The sequence below is a fragment of the Pelobates fuscus genome, chromosome 2 (genome assembly GCF_036172605.1).
Source record: "Pelobates fuscus isolate aPelFus1 chromosome 2, aPelFus1.pri, whole genome shotgun sequence".
NCBI lineage: Eukaryota > Metazoa > Chordata > Amphibia > Anura > Pelobatidae > Pelobates > Pelobates fuscus.
In genome coordinates this window covers 127,281,681-127,301,785 of record NC_086318.1, presented here as the reverse complement: position 1 = coordinate 127,301,785, position 20,105 = coordinate 127,281,681, and the positions used below count along the sequence as shown (strand labels likewise).

The 20,105-nt window shown below is 37.7% G+C and overlaps 1 protein-coding gene across 4 annotated transcripts in view; it reads right to left on the bottom strand.

Moving 5' to 3' along the window:
• Nucleotides 1-20,105, bottom strand: part of NLGN1 (neuroligin 1) — a 663,157-nt gene that overhangs the window by 277,189 nt on the left and 365,863 nt on the right. For 3 of the 4 annotated variants that reach the window (XM_063442687.1, XM_063442686.1, XM_063442688.1), the window contains one exon: nt 14,330-14,389. The exons of the other annotated variant lie outside the window; for it this stretch is intronic. In XM_063442687.1, the coding sequence (XP_063298757.1) occupies nt 14,330-14,389 (60 nt within the window). The remainder of the gene's footprint in view (nt 1-14,329; nt 14,390-20,105) is intronic. 4 annotated transcript variants of the gene reach the window in all.

The window sequence follows — 20,105 nt, the reverse complement described above, 5'->3', positions numbered from 1 at the left end:
TAACACTGTTGATGATTTAGAGTTGAAATATTTCCGCTTTCTTCAAGACAGAATTAGTTAAATATTAAAGGGTTTCTCCAATCACTATTACCACTTCAGTGATTTCAAGTGGTCATGATTTGACGTTTCTATGTGCAAGGTTTCAGTTGGAGAGAAAAACAGAGAAGATGCGCATTGTTGCAAGATGTGCAACTCCACCTCTGGCAGTGTCATTAGCCAGCCCAGAACGAGAGTCCTGGGGCAGGTTAATTGCAATTCTTTGCATACTTGGCATCTGTCATCAGGAAAATAGCATGCTGGCTATAGATGATAAATGGCAGTATGGCCTACCTCCATTATGCCCTGTGTTAACCTCAGTCCATCCTCCCTCACATCCCTACTCATGAGCAGTGGTGTATCACGCTACAGCGATAACGTGGAATGGGATCTAAAGTAAATGGTAGCATTATTTATTTTTTATTTTTGTTTTTAACAGGGTAACAAAGTAGAGTTTTATTGAAACTCTGTTCGGATTGGAGTAATACTGTAACCCCTTAAGGACACAACTTCTGGAATAAAAGGGAATCATGACGGAATATATCCGTCATCTGTCCTTAAGGGGTTAAATGTTTTGCTATTCCTTGTTATGTTTCTATAAAAATGTTTGCAAATGTTTAGTAACCATGTACAAAAATAGGAAGTTCAATTTTTAAAAGACCTGATGTTTCAAGAAGAATTTTAAATTCATGTAAACCACTTCTCACACTTCAGCAAGATATATGTACCAGAAGCGTCAGAAGCTCTCTTTTTACTCTTCCTTCTCACATTTTGTACTTAAATAGATTCAGTGTGTGATGTCATATCCCAGTTCCCTCTATGATAGAAAAGCATGGAAGTGGAAATGAGAAATCTGTGTTATTATGAGTAGAGTATACCTACTTTAATGCAATGTATAGTACTCAATGTAATGGAATCTAGGTGTACTGGAGAAAATGTTCATACACAAAGACATCTTGTCTTGTTTTCACTAATATCTCAAGATTTCAAGTTTTGGCTTGAAATTTGTTATTATGACTAGGCTTAACATTTATTTATTTATTTATTTATTTATTACAATACCAGCGGACTAGACACACTGTAAGTGTGGATATTTATACAGCCTAGAGTAGCTTAATTCTATATATTTGTTGCATTGACACATCTCAACTGGTGATTTTACTACTAGTCTTCTTTAGGACATATCCTTTATGACCAGGTATTGTTATAGCTTATTACTAGATGGGTACTCAGTGGGTTCATGTTATAAGCACCATAACAATATTTTTTTTTTGTAAATGGAATTTGAATAAAATAATTGTAAACAATGTTATATATGCAAACTTGAACATCGTCCAGATTAACAAGGTTCACAATACTAGGGAATCAGGGCGATCTGATGACAAGTGGGCTACTGAAACAAAACATTCCTAGACACGAAGTAAAAATCTAGACCCGCTTGACAATTACTATAACAGCAGACCCAATGAGAGGGGCTACATTAAACAAATGTGGTAACAGCTAGTTAAACAATATTTAAACATAGTCATGAAAAAGTTAGTGTCACAACTGGAATTAGATGGACTACACACAAAATCATACATGAGCCAGGAGGAGGATGAAATTCCCATACTCACACCAATACTTACAGAGGATAGCCAACATGAATATCTGCCCCAAGATGGCATAACAGCAGATATAGGAAAAATTACCAAAGAAAAGCTAGCAGTCCTTAACCACGGGACAAGATTACAAAAGATTACTGTAAAACTGTCACAAGACAGTACCTTAACAGTGGCTAATAAGGCACTGTCCACAATCCGAACCAACACGATCACAGAGACCAACATGCTCATATGTCCCACAGCATTAGTGGTCTTCCAACAAGATCAGGCTGGATCATGCGCACCATGAAGACTAAGACTGGAAGCCATGATAAAGGTAACATGTAAGGAATTCAGTAAGATGGATTAACTTCACAGAGGTGGAAATATCAAGATTAGATCCTGACTACTGAGATAATATAAGAATATGCCCATGCCAGAGGCACTAGGAACAGCAAAGCAAAAGCTAACAGCATTAGCAATCAGATTGAGCAGATCCAGAGAATCGGAGGAAGGCTGTTTATCAAAAGGCCATCCAAGGTGTATGAACAGCAGAGACTGAACAGGAGTGGAAGAGCATCAAGGAGAACGAAACATCTCATAACATCAATGCCCAGTGGCTACAAACCTAAAAGTAGACCACTGTATGCTCTCAAAAAAAGGATATCTCATAGTGGAAGATATCCAACAACGAGAAACCCACATGAAAAGTTGGTTCTCCCCCAGGACCTGATATGAACCACACCTACTGTTTAAAAAAACAACAATACTGCATGAACACATAGCAGCACAAATTAACTATTTACTAGCAATAGGCTCCCACCCTGACTTGATAACACAGGCAGAACAATACTGGTCATGAAGGACTTTCACAAGGGAACAAAATCATGTAACTACCAGCTAATCTCTTGCCTCCCCACAACATGAATGGTCTAGTCAGGCATCAAAGCTTTTAAGATTGATGGGCATATGAGTCAGTACATGAGCAATACTCAAAAGAGATTTGAACACCAGAGGATCAAAACACCAACTGCTGGTAGACGAGAAACAAAACTGTGCAAAACCTAGATTGACTACAAAAAAGCCTTTTTTGATGCAATGCCACATCCATTGACACTGGAATGCTTAACCCTGCTAAGAGCCTTCATGAAGAACTTGCTGGGCAAGTGGAAAACAACTCTAGAAAGCCAATTGCAGTACAATAACACAAGTGAACGTCAAATGTGGCATATAATCGGGTGATATGCTATCCCCAATGCAGTTCTGCATAGGATTTAATTCAACCATGAAGAGTGGATACAGATACATGTTCAAAGTGAAACCACCTTCAGCTACATACTCTTCATGAATAACATCAAGATGTATGTCAAGAGTGAGCAGGAGATTGACTAACTGATCCACCTAACTAGGATATACAGCAAGAATATCATGAAGATGGCTCCCAAAAATTAACTGCTAAGGGAATGCCCTAGACAACAACAAATAGAGGATGCAGAAAAGGAGGAGGTTCCATGGCAAGATAAACTTCTCCATGGGGTGTACCATTGGCAGAGAGTGGGTGTGGTTCACATTGTGAAATCCTACCAATGGTTGGAAATTACAGAACCAAAAGATGGCACTGAGACACTAATCCTAACAGCACTAGAACAGGCCCTAAGCACGAAATCAATAGAAGCAAAGGTCTACCACCCCAGATATGACCTATGGTGCAGACTGTTCAAAGAGGCCTCTGAGACAATCCAGCTGGGTGCAATATGTTAACAGGGACGGCATACACTGAGAGGCACAGTCAAGTTGCTGGGATTGTTCACCACATATCTGCACAGAATCTGGGCTGGACTTGCCTAAGTCCATATGAGAGATACCACTAAGGATAGTAAGGATGGCAAGAAGTGACCAATCAACCTAACATTGTGGTGGTAGAAAAGGAAAGGAAGACTGCTGTGGTGGTGAATGCGGCAATACCAAGTGACCATAACATCAGGAAGAAGGAACATGAGAAGGTGGACATTTACCAAGGACAGAAAGAGGAGCTAGAAGAGATGTGGAAAGTGAAGACAGTAGTAGTCCCAGTTGTGATAGGAGCACTGAGTGCTGTGACCCCCCCCCTTTCCCCCCCAGTTACCAGAGTAGCTTCAGCAGACTCCATGTGGGATATCTGAGATTGCTGTCCAGAAGAGAGCAGTTATAGGAACAGCTAAGATACACACAGAACCTTTAGAACCTTCCAGGCCTCTGGTAGAGGACCCGAGAATACACACACAAATAAAAAACTACTATAACTAAGGGGGGTGAGAAAGTCAATATATATAAATTGACAAATAACTAATGCTGTTTTCATTTTCTACCACAGTAGGGAAAAACTATACATGCTTAAATAAATCACCATCATAATAAAGTTAAAACAAAGGTTTTTTTTTATTTTTTTTATTAGTTTTGTTGCATATTTTTAAGCCTAGGGCAAATTATATATTGGTGTATATTTTAAAGTAGTATTTAATGGGTTGCTTTGCTTTTTGAGTTTGTTGGAGCATTTAATTTAAACATTTTAAAATGTTGTAATGTTCCGTGCTTCCTTCATTTATATTTGTATATAGTCAAAACTTAATCAGTTGTGTGCTTTTTAAATTGTATTTCCAGTTTTCCTTTAAAAAACTATTTATTTATATATTTGTTTCAGATGTAAATGAATATTGACTTAGTAGTATGTAGTTTTAAGATCTTTGACATTTTTTCTCACTTCTACACTGTAGACCAGAGTTCTAAAGTTTGCCTACCCCTACTATAGAAAATGTGGGTACAGCTGTAACCAGTGATGTATTATGGATCTGTGCTGCTCTAGGCATGAGGGAACTCGGGCACCCCCTACACACACACACACACACACACACACAGGTGCCCTCACAGATACACACAAACACTCAGACACACAGGCTTCCTCACAGACACAAACTGACAGACATACTTACTCTCACTCACAGACACAAACACTCACTCACAGACACACACAATCACTCAGACACACACTGAAAGACATACAGACACACTGACAGATATAAAGACACACTGACAGACATACACACACACACACACTGACAGCCAGCCAGACACAGACACACACACACACACACTCCCAGCCAGCCACAGAGACCTTCACACTGCCAGCCAGACAGACAGACACAGACACACACCCACACATTCCTCCCCACCCCCCCCCCCCCCAACATTCACAGATAATTTTTTAGTTTTAATTTGAATCCACCCAGCCTCCCTACCTTTGGGAGAGCTGGGTGGATTTTTTACCTGCTAGCCGGGCTGCTTGGGCAGGGAGGGAGGCAGGCGTGCAGGCAGTTGGGTGGCTACGTGAATTCCAAGGCGGGCCGCAGAGTGATGCCGGTAGTTGGAATATGACGTTATGTTCCGGCTCCAGGCATCACTCGGCGGCATGCGAGAGAGCTGAGCAGAGAGAGCTCACAAATCAGCGCACCCTTGCCCCCTGCCTTGGAACTCAGCTAGCTGTCTGCCACCAGGCTAACAAGGCGAAGCAGATACATGAGAGTTTTTCACCAGGTAAAATTAGGGCCTCCATCTGTAAGAAAATTAATTACTTGTGCCCCACTCCATATTATTATTCTTCTTAAAAGAAAAACGCCAAGCACCATTATTATTTTTATCTGCATTGCTGTTAAAACCTAATGATTTATTCATGTAATATAAGCATTAAGAATATTAAATATTCCTGAAGGACTGTTGTTTTTAAGTAAACAGTTATCAAACTATTTTGAGGCAAGTTAAAGTAACTACGACTAGTTTAATAGAAGTCCTACAATTATAGTGATCAGGATTAAACTGAATATTATTTTTGTTGTATTTGAATTTAATATAAAAAAAAAATCCATTTGTTTTTGCTTAATAGTTTACAGACACTGGCAATTTATCTAAGTGAAATATGTGTCAGATTATCAAGGGACCTTACTACATTACAAGTAAGTGTAACCTCATGAGAGTTATATTCTATGTTGCTTATCTCTTGGGATTACAGCAATTCTAACGCACAATTAAAAAAAACAAGTTTCTATAGGCAAGAAAAAGGGTTTGTTAGAATTTTTCTTGAAAATGATATGCGTTTCATTTCAGTATGGGTAATTAGTGGAAAGAATACATTGTACATCTTCTATATATGCTGATGCAGCTGGTGGATCCGCACCAGGGCCCACAGTATTTAAGTAGCCCTGCAGGCAATGTGGCTGGCATATGATGTCATTATATCCCAGCTGCATTCAGAATTATTAAGCTGACAGAGCAAGAGAGCAGGAAGTGCAACAGAAATGCTAAGGAAAAATGGCGGAGGAGTCCTTGGCAACATGTGTCTGACACTAGTGAAATCTACAACTATGTATGTATGAATGCTAGTTTGTATAAGATTGAATGTGTGTCTGTAGGGCTAGTAATGTGTATCTGTATGTGACTGTGACTGTATGTAAAGATGGATCTTTGAATCTATGTGATTTGTTCATCTGGATAACTGAGAATATTTCATATGTGATTCTGTTTCTGTTTTTGTGCCTGTGTGAATAAGTACAGTGTCGTTATGAGTGTGTGCCCTTATCTGTAATACCGCTAGGTCTCTGTAGGGATGAAGGAGGGGAGAAAACATTTTAAGTATTATAAATGAGGTCTCGGATGGGTTAATAGCAAAGAAAAAGTGAATTATAAATTGGGGAGAGAGGGGGAAATTGCACAGAAACAAGAGCTTCTAGTTTTGTAAGGAGACGTTAATTGCAGGACAATGTGGAGATCTATATTGAGTAAGGAGGGACTAACTTTATGGAGACTATGGGAATCTAAATTGGGAAGGAAAGTCACCTGGTTAACCCCTTAATAATGGTAGGACATGTCATTATGCCCTAACTATAATGGGTTTTAATGCTTTTAGGGTGTAATTACATGTACTGCAGATATCAGTGGATACCTGTGGCTCTCCCATCTGGTGGTGCCATTTTTTAGTGACCCGAGAGTTTTAGATGAGCTGGGTGGATGCCAGTGCTGTAAACAGCTCCTTAAATAGGTATTTAAATGCCTATTAAAATGGACATGGTGTGGGCAAATTTAAGTTAAGACTGGGTTTGGTGGGGCCAATTTTAGTAGTCCCAGACTTTTTCAAGAAAAGCTTGAATAGGTATTTAAATGCCTTCAGAGATCTTGGTGTGAGTAGGGTTAAATTCCTGATCACACCACTAACCCAAAGTATCAATGGATACCCAGGGCTCAGGTAAGTCACCTAGGGCCATTTTAAGTGGCCCAACACAGACCAATGAGCTCTGTGCAGTGCTAGACAGAGCACTGTCAGTGCTGCACAGAGTCCTTTAACTCTATCATAAAACCGCAACTATGCCCGATTGAGCTCCACCACAGTTCTTGTGTCATGCAGACAGCTTTATGAATATACCATGACAAGGTCACTCAGCCTATCCCCAGTTAATATGGACCAGTGCTGTCCTTTTCCAGGTCCCCATCACCGTTCACTATATATTCAACTGGGAACCAGGCTCATTCAGAATTACATTGTGTTATTCTGAAAATGGCCAGTAGATGGTGGCAATATACCACCATCTACTGTTTTAAATATAGTAAAACCCATTTTAATATTAGCATTGATATCAGCAGTGGGTAACACCTTCTGTGTAGAGTTGGGGTTAGTGGTGGGCTTAGAGTTAAGGTAGGGCTAGGGTAAGGGGTATGAGTAGGGTAGGGATACTCCTAGTGTTGGGGTAGGGTTACCTTTAGGGTTAGGGTTATGGTAAGGTAAGTGTTAATGCTAGATATGTGTTAACACAGTTTTAGGTTTAAAGATAGTGTATATTAGGGTAGGCATACAGTTAGAGTTAGTGTAAGCATTAGGTAAGGGATATGCTTGGTATACAGAGCAGTTTAACACTTACTTGGCTCTCTTGGGGAGCCTATATTGCTGCTGGTTTGATAAAGTGTAAGGTCATACTTCAACAATATGAACTGTAAAATGATGGACAATTTACTTTCAGATGGATCCAGGTGACTACAGTGAACTGTGATGGTTATAGTGCTTAGTGTAGTGGCGGAACTAATACAAATAGGGTGCTGATCCAAGGAATTGTTAGGGCCCTGTATATCAGAAGGGTGGCCAAAAGGCAGATCCTCAAATGTTGTTAAATTCCTATAATGCATTGCCAGCTGTGGGTTCACCATTTGCTCAGCCTTGCAGGGACGTACTTGTGAGTAGTGTCTGTTTGAATGTAAGCATGTTTTCCTATGAAGTAGGTGTGTTTGAAGTCCATTTGTTTGTAGTATTGGCTTGTGAATGCAGTTTCTGCGTGTATGCAGTTTTGACAAATGACTGCAGGGGTGTATGTAGTGTTAATGTTTAATGTGGGGTGTGTTTATGTGTGGTGTTGACATTTAATTGCAGTGGTGTATTTGTATGTAATGCTTCTGTTTTTTATTGCAATTTTGTATTTGGACGTAGTGTTGGAATGCAGGGGTATGTTTGTGTGTAGTGTTGGTGTTTGAATGATATGATGTATGCACATATACACATACATTGACACACACACATGCAGATACCAACACACACAGATAAAACACACACTGCCACACATACTGTAAATACAGATACACACTGGCAAACACATATACATTCCATACTTTTCATATTATATTTGGTGTTGGGGGGTGGCTTTCCTGGGGTCTAGTGGATCGGATTGCAGGCTGAGCCTGATGGGAGTCTAGGGCTAGTGCAGGCTCTCCTTTCTCTTTCCCCTCTACTCTCTGCCTCCTCTTGCCCTGTGCGGCTCTTACTGTAAGCTGGGAGAAACTGACCTGAACTCACTTCATCCTATCACTGCTGATCTGACAGGGGTCTAGTCATGCAGTTAAAGGGCCACTGAGTCCTGCCACCTGATCAGAAATGCCCATACGATGGTCCAAAGTGTGAGGGTCACCCAACGGGCCCCCTGGAGCTTGTGGGCTCCTGTTTAACCACACTGGCTGCCCTTGCAGTTGTCCCAGCACTGGCTTAGAGCATCTATTTAATTAAATTGATAAAAAAAAAAGTTGAAGAGGGCCAAACACATCTTTCATAAGGACCTTCTTTGCTCATCAGTTCTGATACCCATGTAATAATTTATATATGATGCACACTAGATTTGTGTACAAATCCCTTTCACTTACTTTGAACGATTCAAATGCATGTCAATCTATGGACAAATGAATTGATTCTTTAGGTGAATCCTGAATTAGTCAATTCATGTTTATAGATTAACAGGCATGTGATTTGTGTAATGCAGCTGAAAGGGATTTGTGCACAAGTCTAGTGCACACCCTTCACTAATTAACTCATTTTTTAAAAGCAATAATTTAGTTTCTCTATGCAATACTAATACTCTTCTTTTCATGTCTATGGCCCTTTTGGCCAGGAGTGAGTGATCCTTGTGAAGTAGAATTGTTCCATGAACTTTTATCTATTTTTCTTTGTCCATTTATTTATATATTTATATATTTATTACCAAAATACGGCCATAGTTTTATTTATTATTTGTTTATACCCAAAGTATGAAAGAAATATTCTGCAAGTATGGAGATATATATGTCTCATGTTAGTGTTTTTAAGCCATTTCCCAATACTTTTTTAAAAACCTCAATGGTTTATGAAGGGATAAATTTAAAGAATATTTTAATAGATCACCAATCACACAAAAAAATAAAATATCAATTGTATCAATTGCTATACTCTGTATTATGTAGACTGTAAGCCCTATTTGGGCACATATCTCAATGTCTGATGTCTATATATTTAATTGACTAATTATGTGTGGCTCTCTCATTTTTGGAATTGTTATAGAGAATTGTATTGATGATATAGAGATTGTATCTTCAAAGTCTTGTAAAAATAATTTGGCTTCTCAATCTGTCCTAAACCTTACAAATAGTTGTCATCCATTTGTTAACCCCTTTCTGATGTTAGGATGTTCCATGTCATCCTACACAGAGGGGGCTTTACTGCATTTAATGCATTTCTTGCACAAATTCATGGTGAAGCAAGGAATAAGACACTGCTGCCGGCAATGTATGATGCCACACAGCTCTACCCCGACGTATCGCCATACACAATGCAGTGAATAAGGGGTGAAGATGAATGCGACCTGTGCATTAATTTACTGATACTGTAAAAATATCATAATACAACAATAGTGATGCTTAAATTCAGATACTAATTAATTCCAATGTTTACAGGAACATTGATGACTAATACATCAAAATCTGCACTTCCCTAACAAACAAGAATGACAAATATGTTGAATATTCATTTGTTTTACCATTGAGGTCACTTAATAGAAAAAAAAGTTGAACATGCCATTCAAAGTGTTACCTACTATCACCTGTTGGTATTCCGTCTTAGTGAGCGTGACATTAATATGATTAAGGCATTAAAGATAAATTATTAATCTGAAATCATTAGCTGCATGTTCACAGCAGAATTGTACACTGCTAATTGTATGCTTGGAGGTAACACAGAGGGAGATTGTTTCAGAACTCTTCCTTAATTAAAATTACATAGAATTACGGAATACCCACTGAGAATAGTAATGAAATGTTGGTAGTATTGTTAAACCAGTTAAGAATCTTTGAGTGCTTCAAAACCCGTTGTTTATTCAAAGCGCATTCCGAAGTTCCACACTTTTATTTAGTTAATTATTTTAAACAGAGATTGGCCATGTGGCATATAAATTGGTGGGAACAGACTTGCAATTACATACTTAACTGGCCACTGAAAACAAATTAGGAGAGTGTTGTGTTTCTTTCTGCTGGTCAATTAAGCCAATTTAATTGATTGCTTCTTGATGACTATCACTTCAAGGAATCTCACATTTTGATGGTTGCTGTGAAAATGAAATGTAATCTCTTGCAATACTCTCTGATGGATTTATTTTTACTTATGGTGGTGAACCCATTATAACAGAAACTAATTGCAGGCTTATCGTCATTAATGGAATTAATCAGTCTTGTTAACACCGCTATGAGATAAGACCATCAGGGTTATTCACTAAACTCTGAAAATTAAGGCTAAAATATCTAAACTGTGACTAGATCTGAGTAGGAGAATATTTCAGGCCTCAAATTAATATTTTTGGATAAGCTTTTCAAATGGTTTAATATTTTTGGATTCACTTTTTTAAGTTTTTTTAACATATTAAAAATGTCACAACATATGTAATATTAATGAATATATAAAAAAAAATGGTTTAAATAGTTTTCATAATGTTAAATAATTTTAAAAGTTTATCCAAAAATATGAAATCATTTGAAAACGTATCCAACAATATTAAATTGAAGCATTCATTTGCTAAAATTCAGACTGCTCAATAACCGTGTATGGTGTATTTTAATAAACACATTATTTTGATTTTTAATTTTAAAAAAAATAACTATGTTGATTATTTTTCTGATGCTGCTAGTTTGGTCTGAATTGTATAAGTCAGTTCTCAGGTTACAATATTTCACCATATTTTCAAAAACATGTCATACATGCTTGTACAGACCAGAATGCATAGAGAACACTCCCAATGTTTAGTAATGGACAGTGTTCATTGTTTATTTGCAATGTGTTTTATGTGCAACATACAGAGTTGAATATAGACAGGATATATTTCATGATCATAACAGTTATTTGTTCAATTTATTTTTTTTTATTTGCAATCAATAGCAAAAATAAAGACTCTCGCTGAACAATCTTTTTGCTCTTGTTTATTTTAAAATTATATATCATAGCTCTATTCTTAAATCCTTTGCTTTTTTTTATCTGTTTATATTTATTTGTGTACAGCTTGTTATTAGCAGTAAAATATAATAGAAGTTATTGTTAAAAAAAATATGTTTTATCAATGCTCTAAATGCCATACGTCATTGCTCGAAATACACAATGGGCGCTTATATGTGCCAGATCAGTGTTTTTTGTAAAGGACATATACATGGCTATTCATTAGAGTGAGAATTCAAAGTGAATTTAAAGTGAATTTTAAATTTAAGGCCAACATAGCTGAAATAAAAACAATATCTATATGCTTCAGTTTTGGCTACTTTGGCCTATAATTTGAAATTCACTTTAAATTTACTATAAATTCGAATTTTTGTGAATATCATCATATTTTTTTTGTGGTAGACTAGTTGACCTATTCAACAATAGATTAGTAATAGAAATAAATCACAAAATTCTAATTGTACTACATTTTTTAAATCACTTTTTGGGACGGGGACAACCTTTAGCAGACCTGTAGACCATATTATACTAAAGTTGATGTAAATGATTGTAGTGTAAATCAATTTCAACACTGATTTGCTCATCAAACGAGTAATGAGTTCCTTTGAATACAAGTCAACCTATTCTGGTACCACAATTTGTACAATACAATTAAACAATAATTGAATTTGAATTCTGATTGATTTTTAAAAGGATTTTAAAGTGGTGATGGATTGGATTTTTTTCTTGATGGTTACTCCTCAACAGTAGAACGCTTGCAGGACTAATCTGACTATTTTAGCCTAAAATGGAAATTTCTTGATCAGTTCCTAAAAAAATTAAATGCCAAGCTTAATTTTATAGATGTATGTGCAAATAATGCATTCCCTTATTCTATATATTCTCTGGAGTCAGAATGTAGATTGATTACTTATTAGTATCAGCATCATTTCATTTTAGTTATTTCTAGATAGTAATAAGAATTGCTCTCTTTCACAATGATTGTGAGTGCACCAATAGATGAAGGAGATTAATTAGTGAAAGCAACAATGAGATGGACAGTTACCGGAGTGATGGGTTTTAACAGTGCTGATGGCTGATCAATCGCACATTGTGATTTTGTTTTTAGATGTAAGAAAATACTGAATCCCCCATTTTGTCCCAACATCACCTCCTGGTTTTGTGTCTGCTACTACCTACTTCATCACCTAGTTTTGTATCTTCGCATCTCCAAGTGAAGAATGCCATGTCTTCCCAGAATCTCTGTATGTTCTCCCTTACCTCTATCCAGCACCCAATATCCTCATGTCACTGTAACTAGCAATTATTGAATTGGTTTTCTAAATCTCAGTGTTTGATTGCCCCCTTTATAGCTGTAGGTTAAGCGTGGTCTTGAGAGGTTAAAGGATTTTGGCCTCGATTCTATATTTTTGAATATGTTTTTCACATTTTTCAATTTTGGTGGGAAACATTTAAAATGTTTCAATATTTAGAATATATTTTTTATTTTTTTTATATATTCATTTTTTTGGGTACAATATATATTTTGGATATTTTAATATTCTGAAAAACAAACAGCATATTTAAAAGTTAATCCCTAAAAATGAATTAAGGCCTTTATTAGCTCTAGAGATGTTGGCTTTTTTTTTTTTTTTTTTTTTTTTTTTACACAAATAAATAATTACTGATTAATGCAAGGTCACTACTGATGTTGGCTCTTAAATACTGAGGTGTAGTGAATTTTGTGCAGTTGTCTATATATAGTGTTGTCATAAGGTAGTTTTAGGACAGTATACCTCAGAAATGTCTGATGACAAGTCAATATTGCCCTCCTTAAAGTAAAGTGCTAGAGGAGGGCATATAGGTATCTCAAACAATGCTGACTGGAAGTAGTTACATGTTTAGTCAAAGCTAGTCACGGCGGCATTTAACTTCTAGTATGATAACAGAAAAATTGTGCAGTAGCATGATTGCTAGAAATTGCAGAGCATTGGTCCTTGAATTTCATTCTTACAAACACTCAGAAGCAGAGTTACCTTCATGCAGATAGGTTTAACTGTAAAAACAAAACACATACTGTTTAGTTTGCATGAGTACAATAGGTGTTACTGTTTTTCATTTAGTCATCATTTACTCGTTATTGTGCAATGCTTTCCACTGTAGACAAAACTCATCATTCATCTAAAAAAATAATGAACCTCCTATTGGTGACAGACTTACCGCTTTACACATTGTGCTATCCTATTGTTGACAGACTTACCTCTTTAAACAATGTGCTATGCTTAGCCTTCAATAGATTTTAGTTAGAAACCCTAAATCCTTGGCTCAACATGTATGTATCATTTACATAGGATATGGCAAAAAGTGTTATGCTTCTTGTCTAAAGTGTAGATTCAGCAAAAGGTAATTAAAATCTTGAGAGAAAAGTAACATCCGTATCTTAAGAAACACCATTCCGTATCTTAAGAAACACCATTCCGTTCGATAATATCTTAATTTCCTAGCCATCTGCTTGATTAGACATTTTAGTCATTAGTGATAATTAAATTAATATATTCAGGGAATGTTAGAAGACATGCATAAAAAGGGTATGTTGAAATACTTAAAACAGTGTTAGTTCAAAGATTTCACAAAATGTATTCAAGAAGTGGGATGTAAGTTATCAAAAAATCTTGCCAAGAAAACAAGAAGAGCTTTGGTGTACACACTTACTGTTTGCATAAAAATGTAAAACGGAACAACATTCAGTCGATTAAAAAAAATGTAGAAAAAAAAATATAAAACAAGCAAGAAGACAAAACACATCAATCAAAAATGGAATTAAAAAGAACAAAAAAAAACTCTTCAAAATAGATACAAGAAGTCAAGAAAAAGAAAAGGAGGAAAAGATTTTCAGGGATCCTTGTCATGCAAATCAGTTTGGTGGCAAAAAAAATACCTTCGTCTTCTGCACCTTCATTATCACCTAAATCATCTGTCTGTTTCTTTGTAAGGGGACCTAGGATTAAGAATGAAAACATGGAGCAAAACAGTTCAAGAAAAATTCATACTAATAAAGACTGAAGAAAAACATCATATGACACATTCCCACCGCAATATAACTAAAAAGAATAAAATGCAGACAATGAAAATGAGTTTAAATTTGTTGGCGGCACAGGACTAAAATGAGTTGTCGTTTCCATTTTCTCTACAATTAAATACCACTTTTCTAAAATGGCCATATATCCACTATAACGTAAATAGAAAAACTCACCATGGCGCATATAATACTCTTTAAAATGTTTTACATAAAAAAAAAAAATATGGTCTTCTTAAAATGATAAACTAGTGCTAGTTTAGTGCTTTTGAAAGAATCTGGTTATCAAGATTGGGAAAAACAAAAAGTGTCCAAAAATTGGCAGTTAAAAAAATAGTAGAATAAATTTGTTCAAAATGTAAAAAATGCAACAGAATGCTGTTGTTATAATAGTTTGATTATATATTAGTGCTTAATATGAATTATACATTAAAATATAGGCAGCGTAGCAGACAGAATGATGAAAGCTAGGATGGAATAGAATAATGTAATACAGATACACAAAACACTTTACAGACTTGCATACAAGAAGATTAGATTCTGTCTCAGGCCCACACTTGTTTTAAAAGCAGCACATTGTGATTTTGTGACATCATTTGGCATGCACAAAACCATATCACCAACAGAAGATGCTTGAGTTACTAGCAATTGGCTGCAGAAGAAAAAAAGCAATGCCATCTCATGCATAAAAAACAGCAGTACAAAGCAAGTGGAAGATGAAAGCTATATGTCAATAGATTTTCATCAAGGAACATGCATTGCGTCAACACACAGTCCACAAGGAAGCGCTGCTTACTCTGTAAATATACTCTCTGACTGTCAAGATGATGTATCGTGAAAAAAAAAGTTAGAACTCTTCAAGACAATGAAAACAAAATATATCACAAAAACCCTTTCAAAATGTTCCAGAAGATTTTTAAAATAAGGACTATCACTAAAAGTAAAGCCATGGGTTGGATTATAAATTCTAGCCAATACAGCAAATTGTAAATCAGAGCTACATGTCTATTTCATTGAAAACATTTAATGGACTTAAAGGTTTAAGAATTACTAATTAATATGCCAGCGAGTTTGTGGAACAACCCTGATTTTTTTTTTTTTTTTTTAAAGGTTGCATAAGTAAAAGCGGATTTTTTAAAAAATCTTTAAACCTTATGTCCTTATGTAAACTTTAATATTCCGTCTGACTTAAAGGTCAACATAACAATCTATACCAACTCCTTGTAGAGCTTAATGTTTGCTTTTAGAATTGAAAATTTAATTATTAAATGAAATTTTACTTTACAGAAGGTGCTTTGACTCTAAATCTCTATGTCAGAATTTCACTGGCAGAGAAATAAAAAAAAAAATATATATATTATATGTCTAACGTAGTGATTATTAAAAAAAAAATAAGGATCCCTAGAACAGTGATGGCTAACCGGCTAACTGGCTAACCTCAACATTGTAATATGTATTAGCCTGAAAGTTTAAGATACTGGGGAAATATACACCACCCCTGAAATCGGACTCCACCCCAGCCCTATAAATCCCATCTCCTAACCTATTGGATTCCTCCTTTAATCCCATGTATTTCTCCCCTAATCCACTGATACATTACCCTAGTTAAATACCATTTAGCACACAGAACCAGATTATCCATAGGTGGCATAGGTAGCTGTCTATGGCCCAAGATCAGAAAGGGGCCTAGTAGGCTACTGGGTAGACCTGGAGCTGAGGCTATGTTTGTTAGTGGGGCACTCTACTGAACTCCCTGCTTGGTCCTGCACCCCATGAATTCATTGAGGGAATGTTGTTGTCTACCTCTATCAGGTACAGATCACTTAAAGATCTCTCTCAAAGTTTCTGACGTTTCTCAAAGACTCAGGGCACTGAAGCCAGCACTCTTTCGTCATTGAATAAGCTCCAAGACCACAGGGGTGCTGTTAAACTGATGTGCAATCCTCCCCATCAACCTGCAAGGATCCTGCCTAGAATCATAGGCGTGCGCACGGGGTGTGGGCACACCCTAATCCCCGCGGCATGCCTATGGATTGAGTCCTGCAGGAACGGAGTCCGGCTCCCAGCTTCAGCAGACAGCCCGCGCGGTGAGAGGGAGCAGAGAGCTCACAGCTCCCTCGCCGCGGCTGATATTGAGAGAGCCGCCCGACCCACTGGTCCCCAGGGACAAGTCCACGCCAGCACTCCAGGTAGGGAGGCTGGGTGGACATTTTTTTAATTAAAAAAATAATAATTTGTGTGTGTGTGTGTGTCTGTGACTGTGTGTGTGTGTCTGTGACTGTGTTTGTGTGTGTGTGTGTGTCTGTGTGTGTGTGTCTGTGTGTGTGTGTGTGTGTCTGTTTGTGTGTGTGTGTGTCTTTGACTGTGTATGTGTGTGTGTCTCTGTGTGTGTATGTGAATGTGTGTGTGTGTGTCTGTGAATGTGTGTGTGAATGTGTGTGTGTGTGTGTGTGAATGTGTGTGTGTGAGTGTATGTGTGTATGTGTATCTGTGAATATGTGTATGTGTGTCAGTGTATGTGAATATGTGTGTCTGTGAATGTATGAGTGTGTCTGGGAATGTGTGTGTCTATGAATGTATGAGTGTGTGTGTGTCTGTGAGTGTATGTGTGTGTGTTTGAGTATGCGTGTCAGTGTGTATATATATATATATATATATATATATATACACACACACACACACACACACACACATATACATACACATACACACACTGGAGTGTATATAATTTTTTTGGGGGGGTGGGAATCTTGGTTCCCACACTTTATTCCCCAGGACTTTATTCTCCCCTGTCGGCTCACGCAGAACCGGCGCTGAGTGTCGGCTCTGCTCTAAGCCTCCATGGGCCGGCGGGGAGATCAAAGATCTACCTCACCGGCCCACAGCAGCATGAAGGGAGGCAGGAGAGGACCCGGGGAGCTCTAGACAGCAGCTCCGCCAGGTTCCTCTGGCGAGATCTGAGCGTTGCCGCGGCAACGCTCAGATCTCACGAGAGTTAACTCTAGCCCCGCAGGCTAGAGTTCACTCTCCACTGGACCACCAGGGATGGCACATGGCAGCAAGGATCCCCCCTCCCTACATAAGGTAAGAAGGGAGGGGGGATATTTACTAATCTGCCCCCACCTCCACAATCTGTCCAAACATACAGCACACACACACACACATACATCACCCACACACAAAAAGCACCTACAGACATACAGCACTCTCACACAAACAGCACAGCAAACATATATATACATATACATGCAGCGTGTGTTTGTGCTTTAGGGTGCACACCCTAATGCAATAGGCTGCGCACGCCTATGCCTAGAATGTACTCCACTAGACCATAAGGGATAACTCTACCTCCTACTAAAAGGTAAACAGAAGGGGGGCAAATGATAAAAATGATGAAACCTCCTGCAACACTCTGACACAATACAACACATCCTATTATTTAAACCGGTGCTTTGTGAATATTTCAAATCCTAAACTTTGTATAGGATTTGGATGCAAACTCATTCATTTTAAGCTTGGCACTGAATGCATCTGGGCAATTGCTGCAGATTGCTTGGGTCAACAGAATTCCGACCCTATTTGGTAGATATGAGAACTGTAATTTGGTCATTTTCACCAGACTTAATCCATGAAAAACTCTGTGAGTCACCACACATTCTCAGATAAAATCTCATGGCTCTATATGGGGGCTCCAACCTGGAATACAGCCAAGTGCCTTGCACAATCTTAACCAGCTCTGGAAGCAGAGGAAACACATGCAAAGATTCTGACATGCCCAGTTTGTCTCGAATATTTTACAAATAGCAACAATCAACAAGGAAAGGAAAACTACACAACAGTTATTACAAAAAGATACTACACAGCTTTTTTGTAGCATACACTTAACTAAAAAGGTGTACGTTTAAGTTTTTAATATTCACGATAAGCCACAGGGAAAAATCTCTGTAATCCTTAACACTGCCATCAAATTGTTTTCATTAAAAGGTATTCTATAGTACCAGGAAAACAAATTTGTTTTCGTGGCACTATAGGCTCCTGCAGTAAAAACCCCTTCAGTCACTTACCAGAATACAGCACTGATGTCCCTCAGTGCTGGGTCACGCTCTGCCAACGCTCCTGCATGCTCCTGCCCAGCCGACGCCAGCCAGTGGGGGAGACCTACTGCGCATGCACAGCAATGGCTGCGCTCGCATTAGGATTTCCCCATAGGAAAGCATTATTCAATGCTTTCCTATGGGGAAAAATCTGACACTGGAGTTCCTTATGCAGAGCATGCAGACGCCCAGCATCAGATAACTAACCAAAGGTCCATTTAGATTACGGAAGTCCCTCTAGTGGCTGTATGGAAGGAGAAGTTAAACCTCAAAGGTAATTATTGCAGTTTCTCAGAAACTGCAATAATTAACACTGTAGGGCTAAGGGACATGGGACATGAGACCCAGACCACTCAATGTGCTAAAGTGGTCTGGGTGCCTACAGTGTCCTTTTAAGGTTTTTTTTTCATTGCAACAAAAAACTGTTGAGGCACTTACCAACAACCCTCTAATGTTAGCCTAGAGCTATTGAAATTGTAAAAGTAATATATTTATATATAAAGTTTATTGCAAAAACCTATTAAATATAGCACATATTAGTAATCAAAACGTATGGCTGAACTCACGGTCTTGTCATAATGGATAATAGGTATTCCTTTATTCCAAATACATAAGTTCCAGATAGATCTACGTTTCAGTCCACACAGGAACTCATAGGGTATATATATTTAAAGGACTACTCCACATCTATAAGGCCATTCAGCTTTATGGGTACCTGCACTTATTATTAAATAATGAAACACCTCCCTGGCTATCAATCAGCTCCCCTATCAATCAGCTAACAGAAGTGGCAGGTATGCTCTAACATGTCTTCTCAGACCTTACATCAGACTAGCGTTCATTCTGAACACTGTGCAGTGCATGCGTGTGCTCGGAGGGATAGCTTCAAAGTCTTCTCAATGAGAGAGACTTATCTGTGGAAAAAGGGGAATTAGTTCTTCTAAGTTATACTCCCAATGAGCACAATTATATATTCACAAAGCAATGATTCTGCTGTTTTTTTGAGGAGGCTGACTTTTCTGCCAGATTTTGATGAGAATGAATGATGTAGTTGGCTGCAGAATAAGATAAGACATGGGTGGCACGGAGCCTTGGGAATCAGAGTCTGTGTCTTTTAGGCATTTTAAAATCTCTGTGAATGGTCCATCATACTGCTCAGCAAGCATGCAATACCCATTGTGACAGTGTGAATAGGACCAACTAAGCAGAGATCCATGAGTTTTGTGGGTCAATACAATTCTTTAATTTGTACTTATCCTCCATGACTAAAGTTGTCAGCCCTCCCCTGAACACATATCATGTATGACCAATAGAATTGAGAAGAAATGAATATTTGTGCTATAAGCCAACTGGCTTACAAGAATAACCAACCAAATGGCATGAATAAAATGGCGGAAGAGTAAAAAAAGCATAAACATGTAGGAGTAAAAACAATTAAGAAACATGTGATCCGAGCAGCTTTGACCATGATATGATTAATGGTTTTATAGATTCTCCATCTGACCATAGATTCTCCATCTCAATTTCTATGCCAGGGATATGCA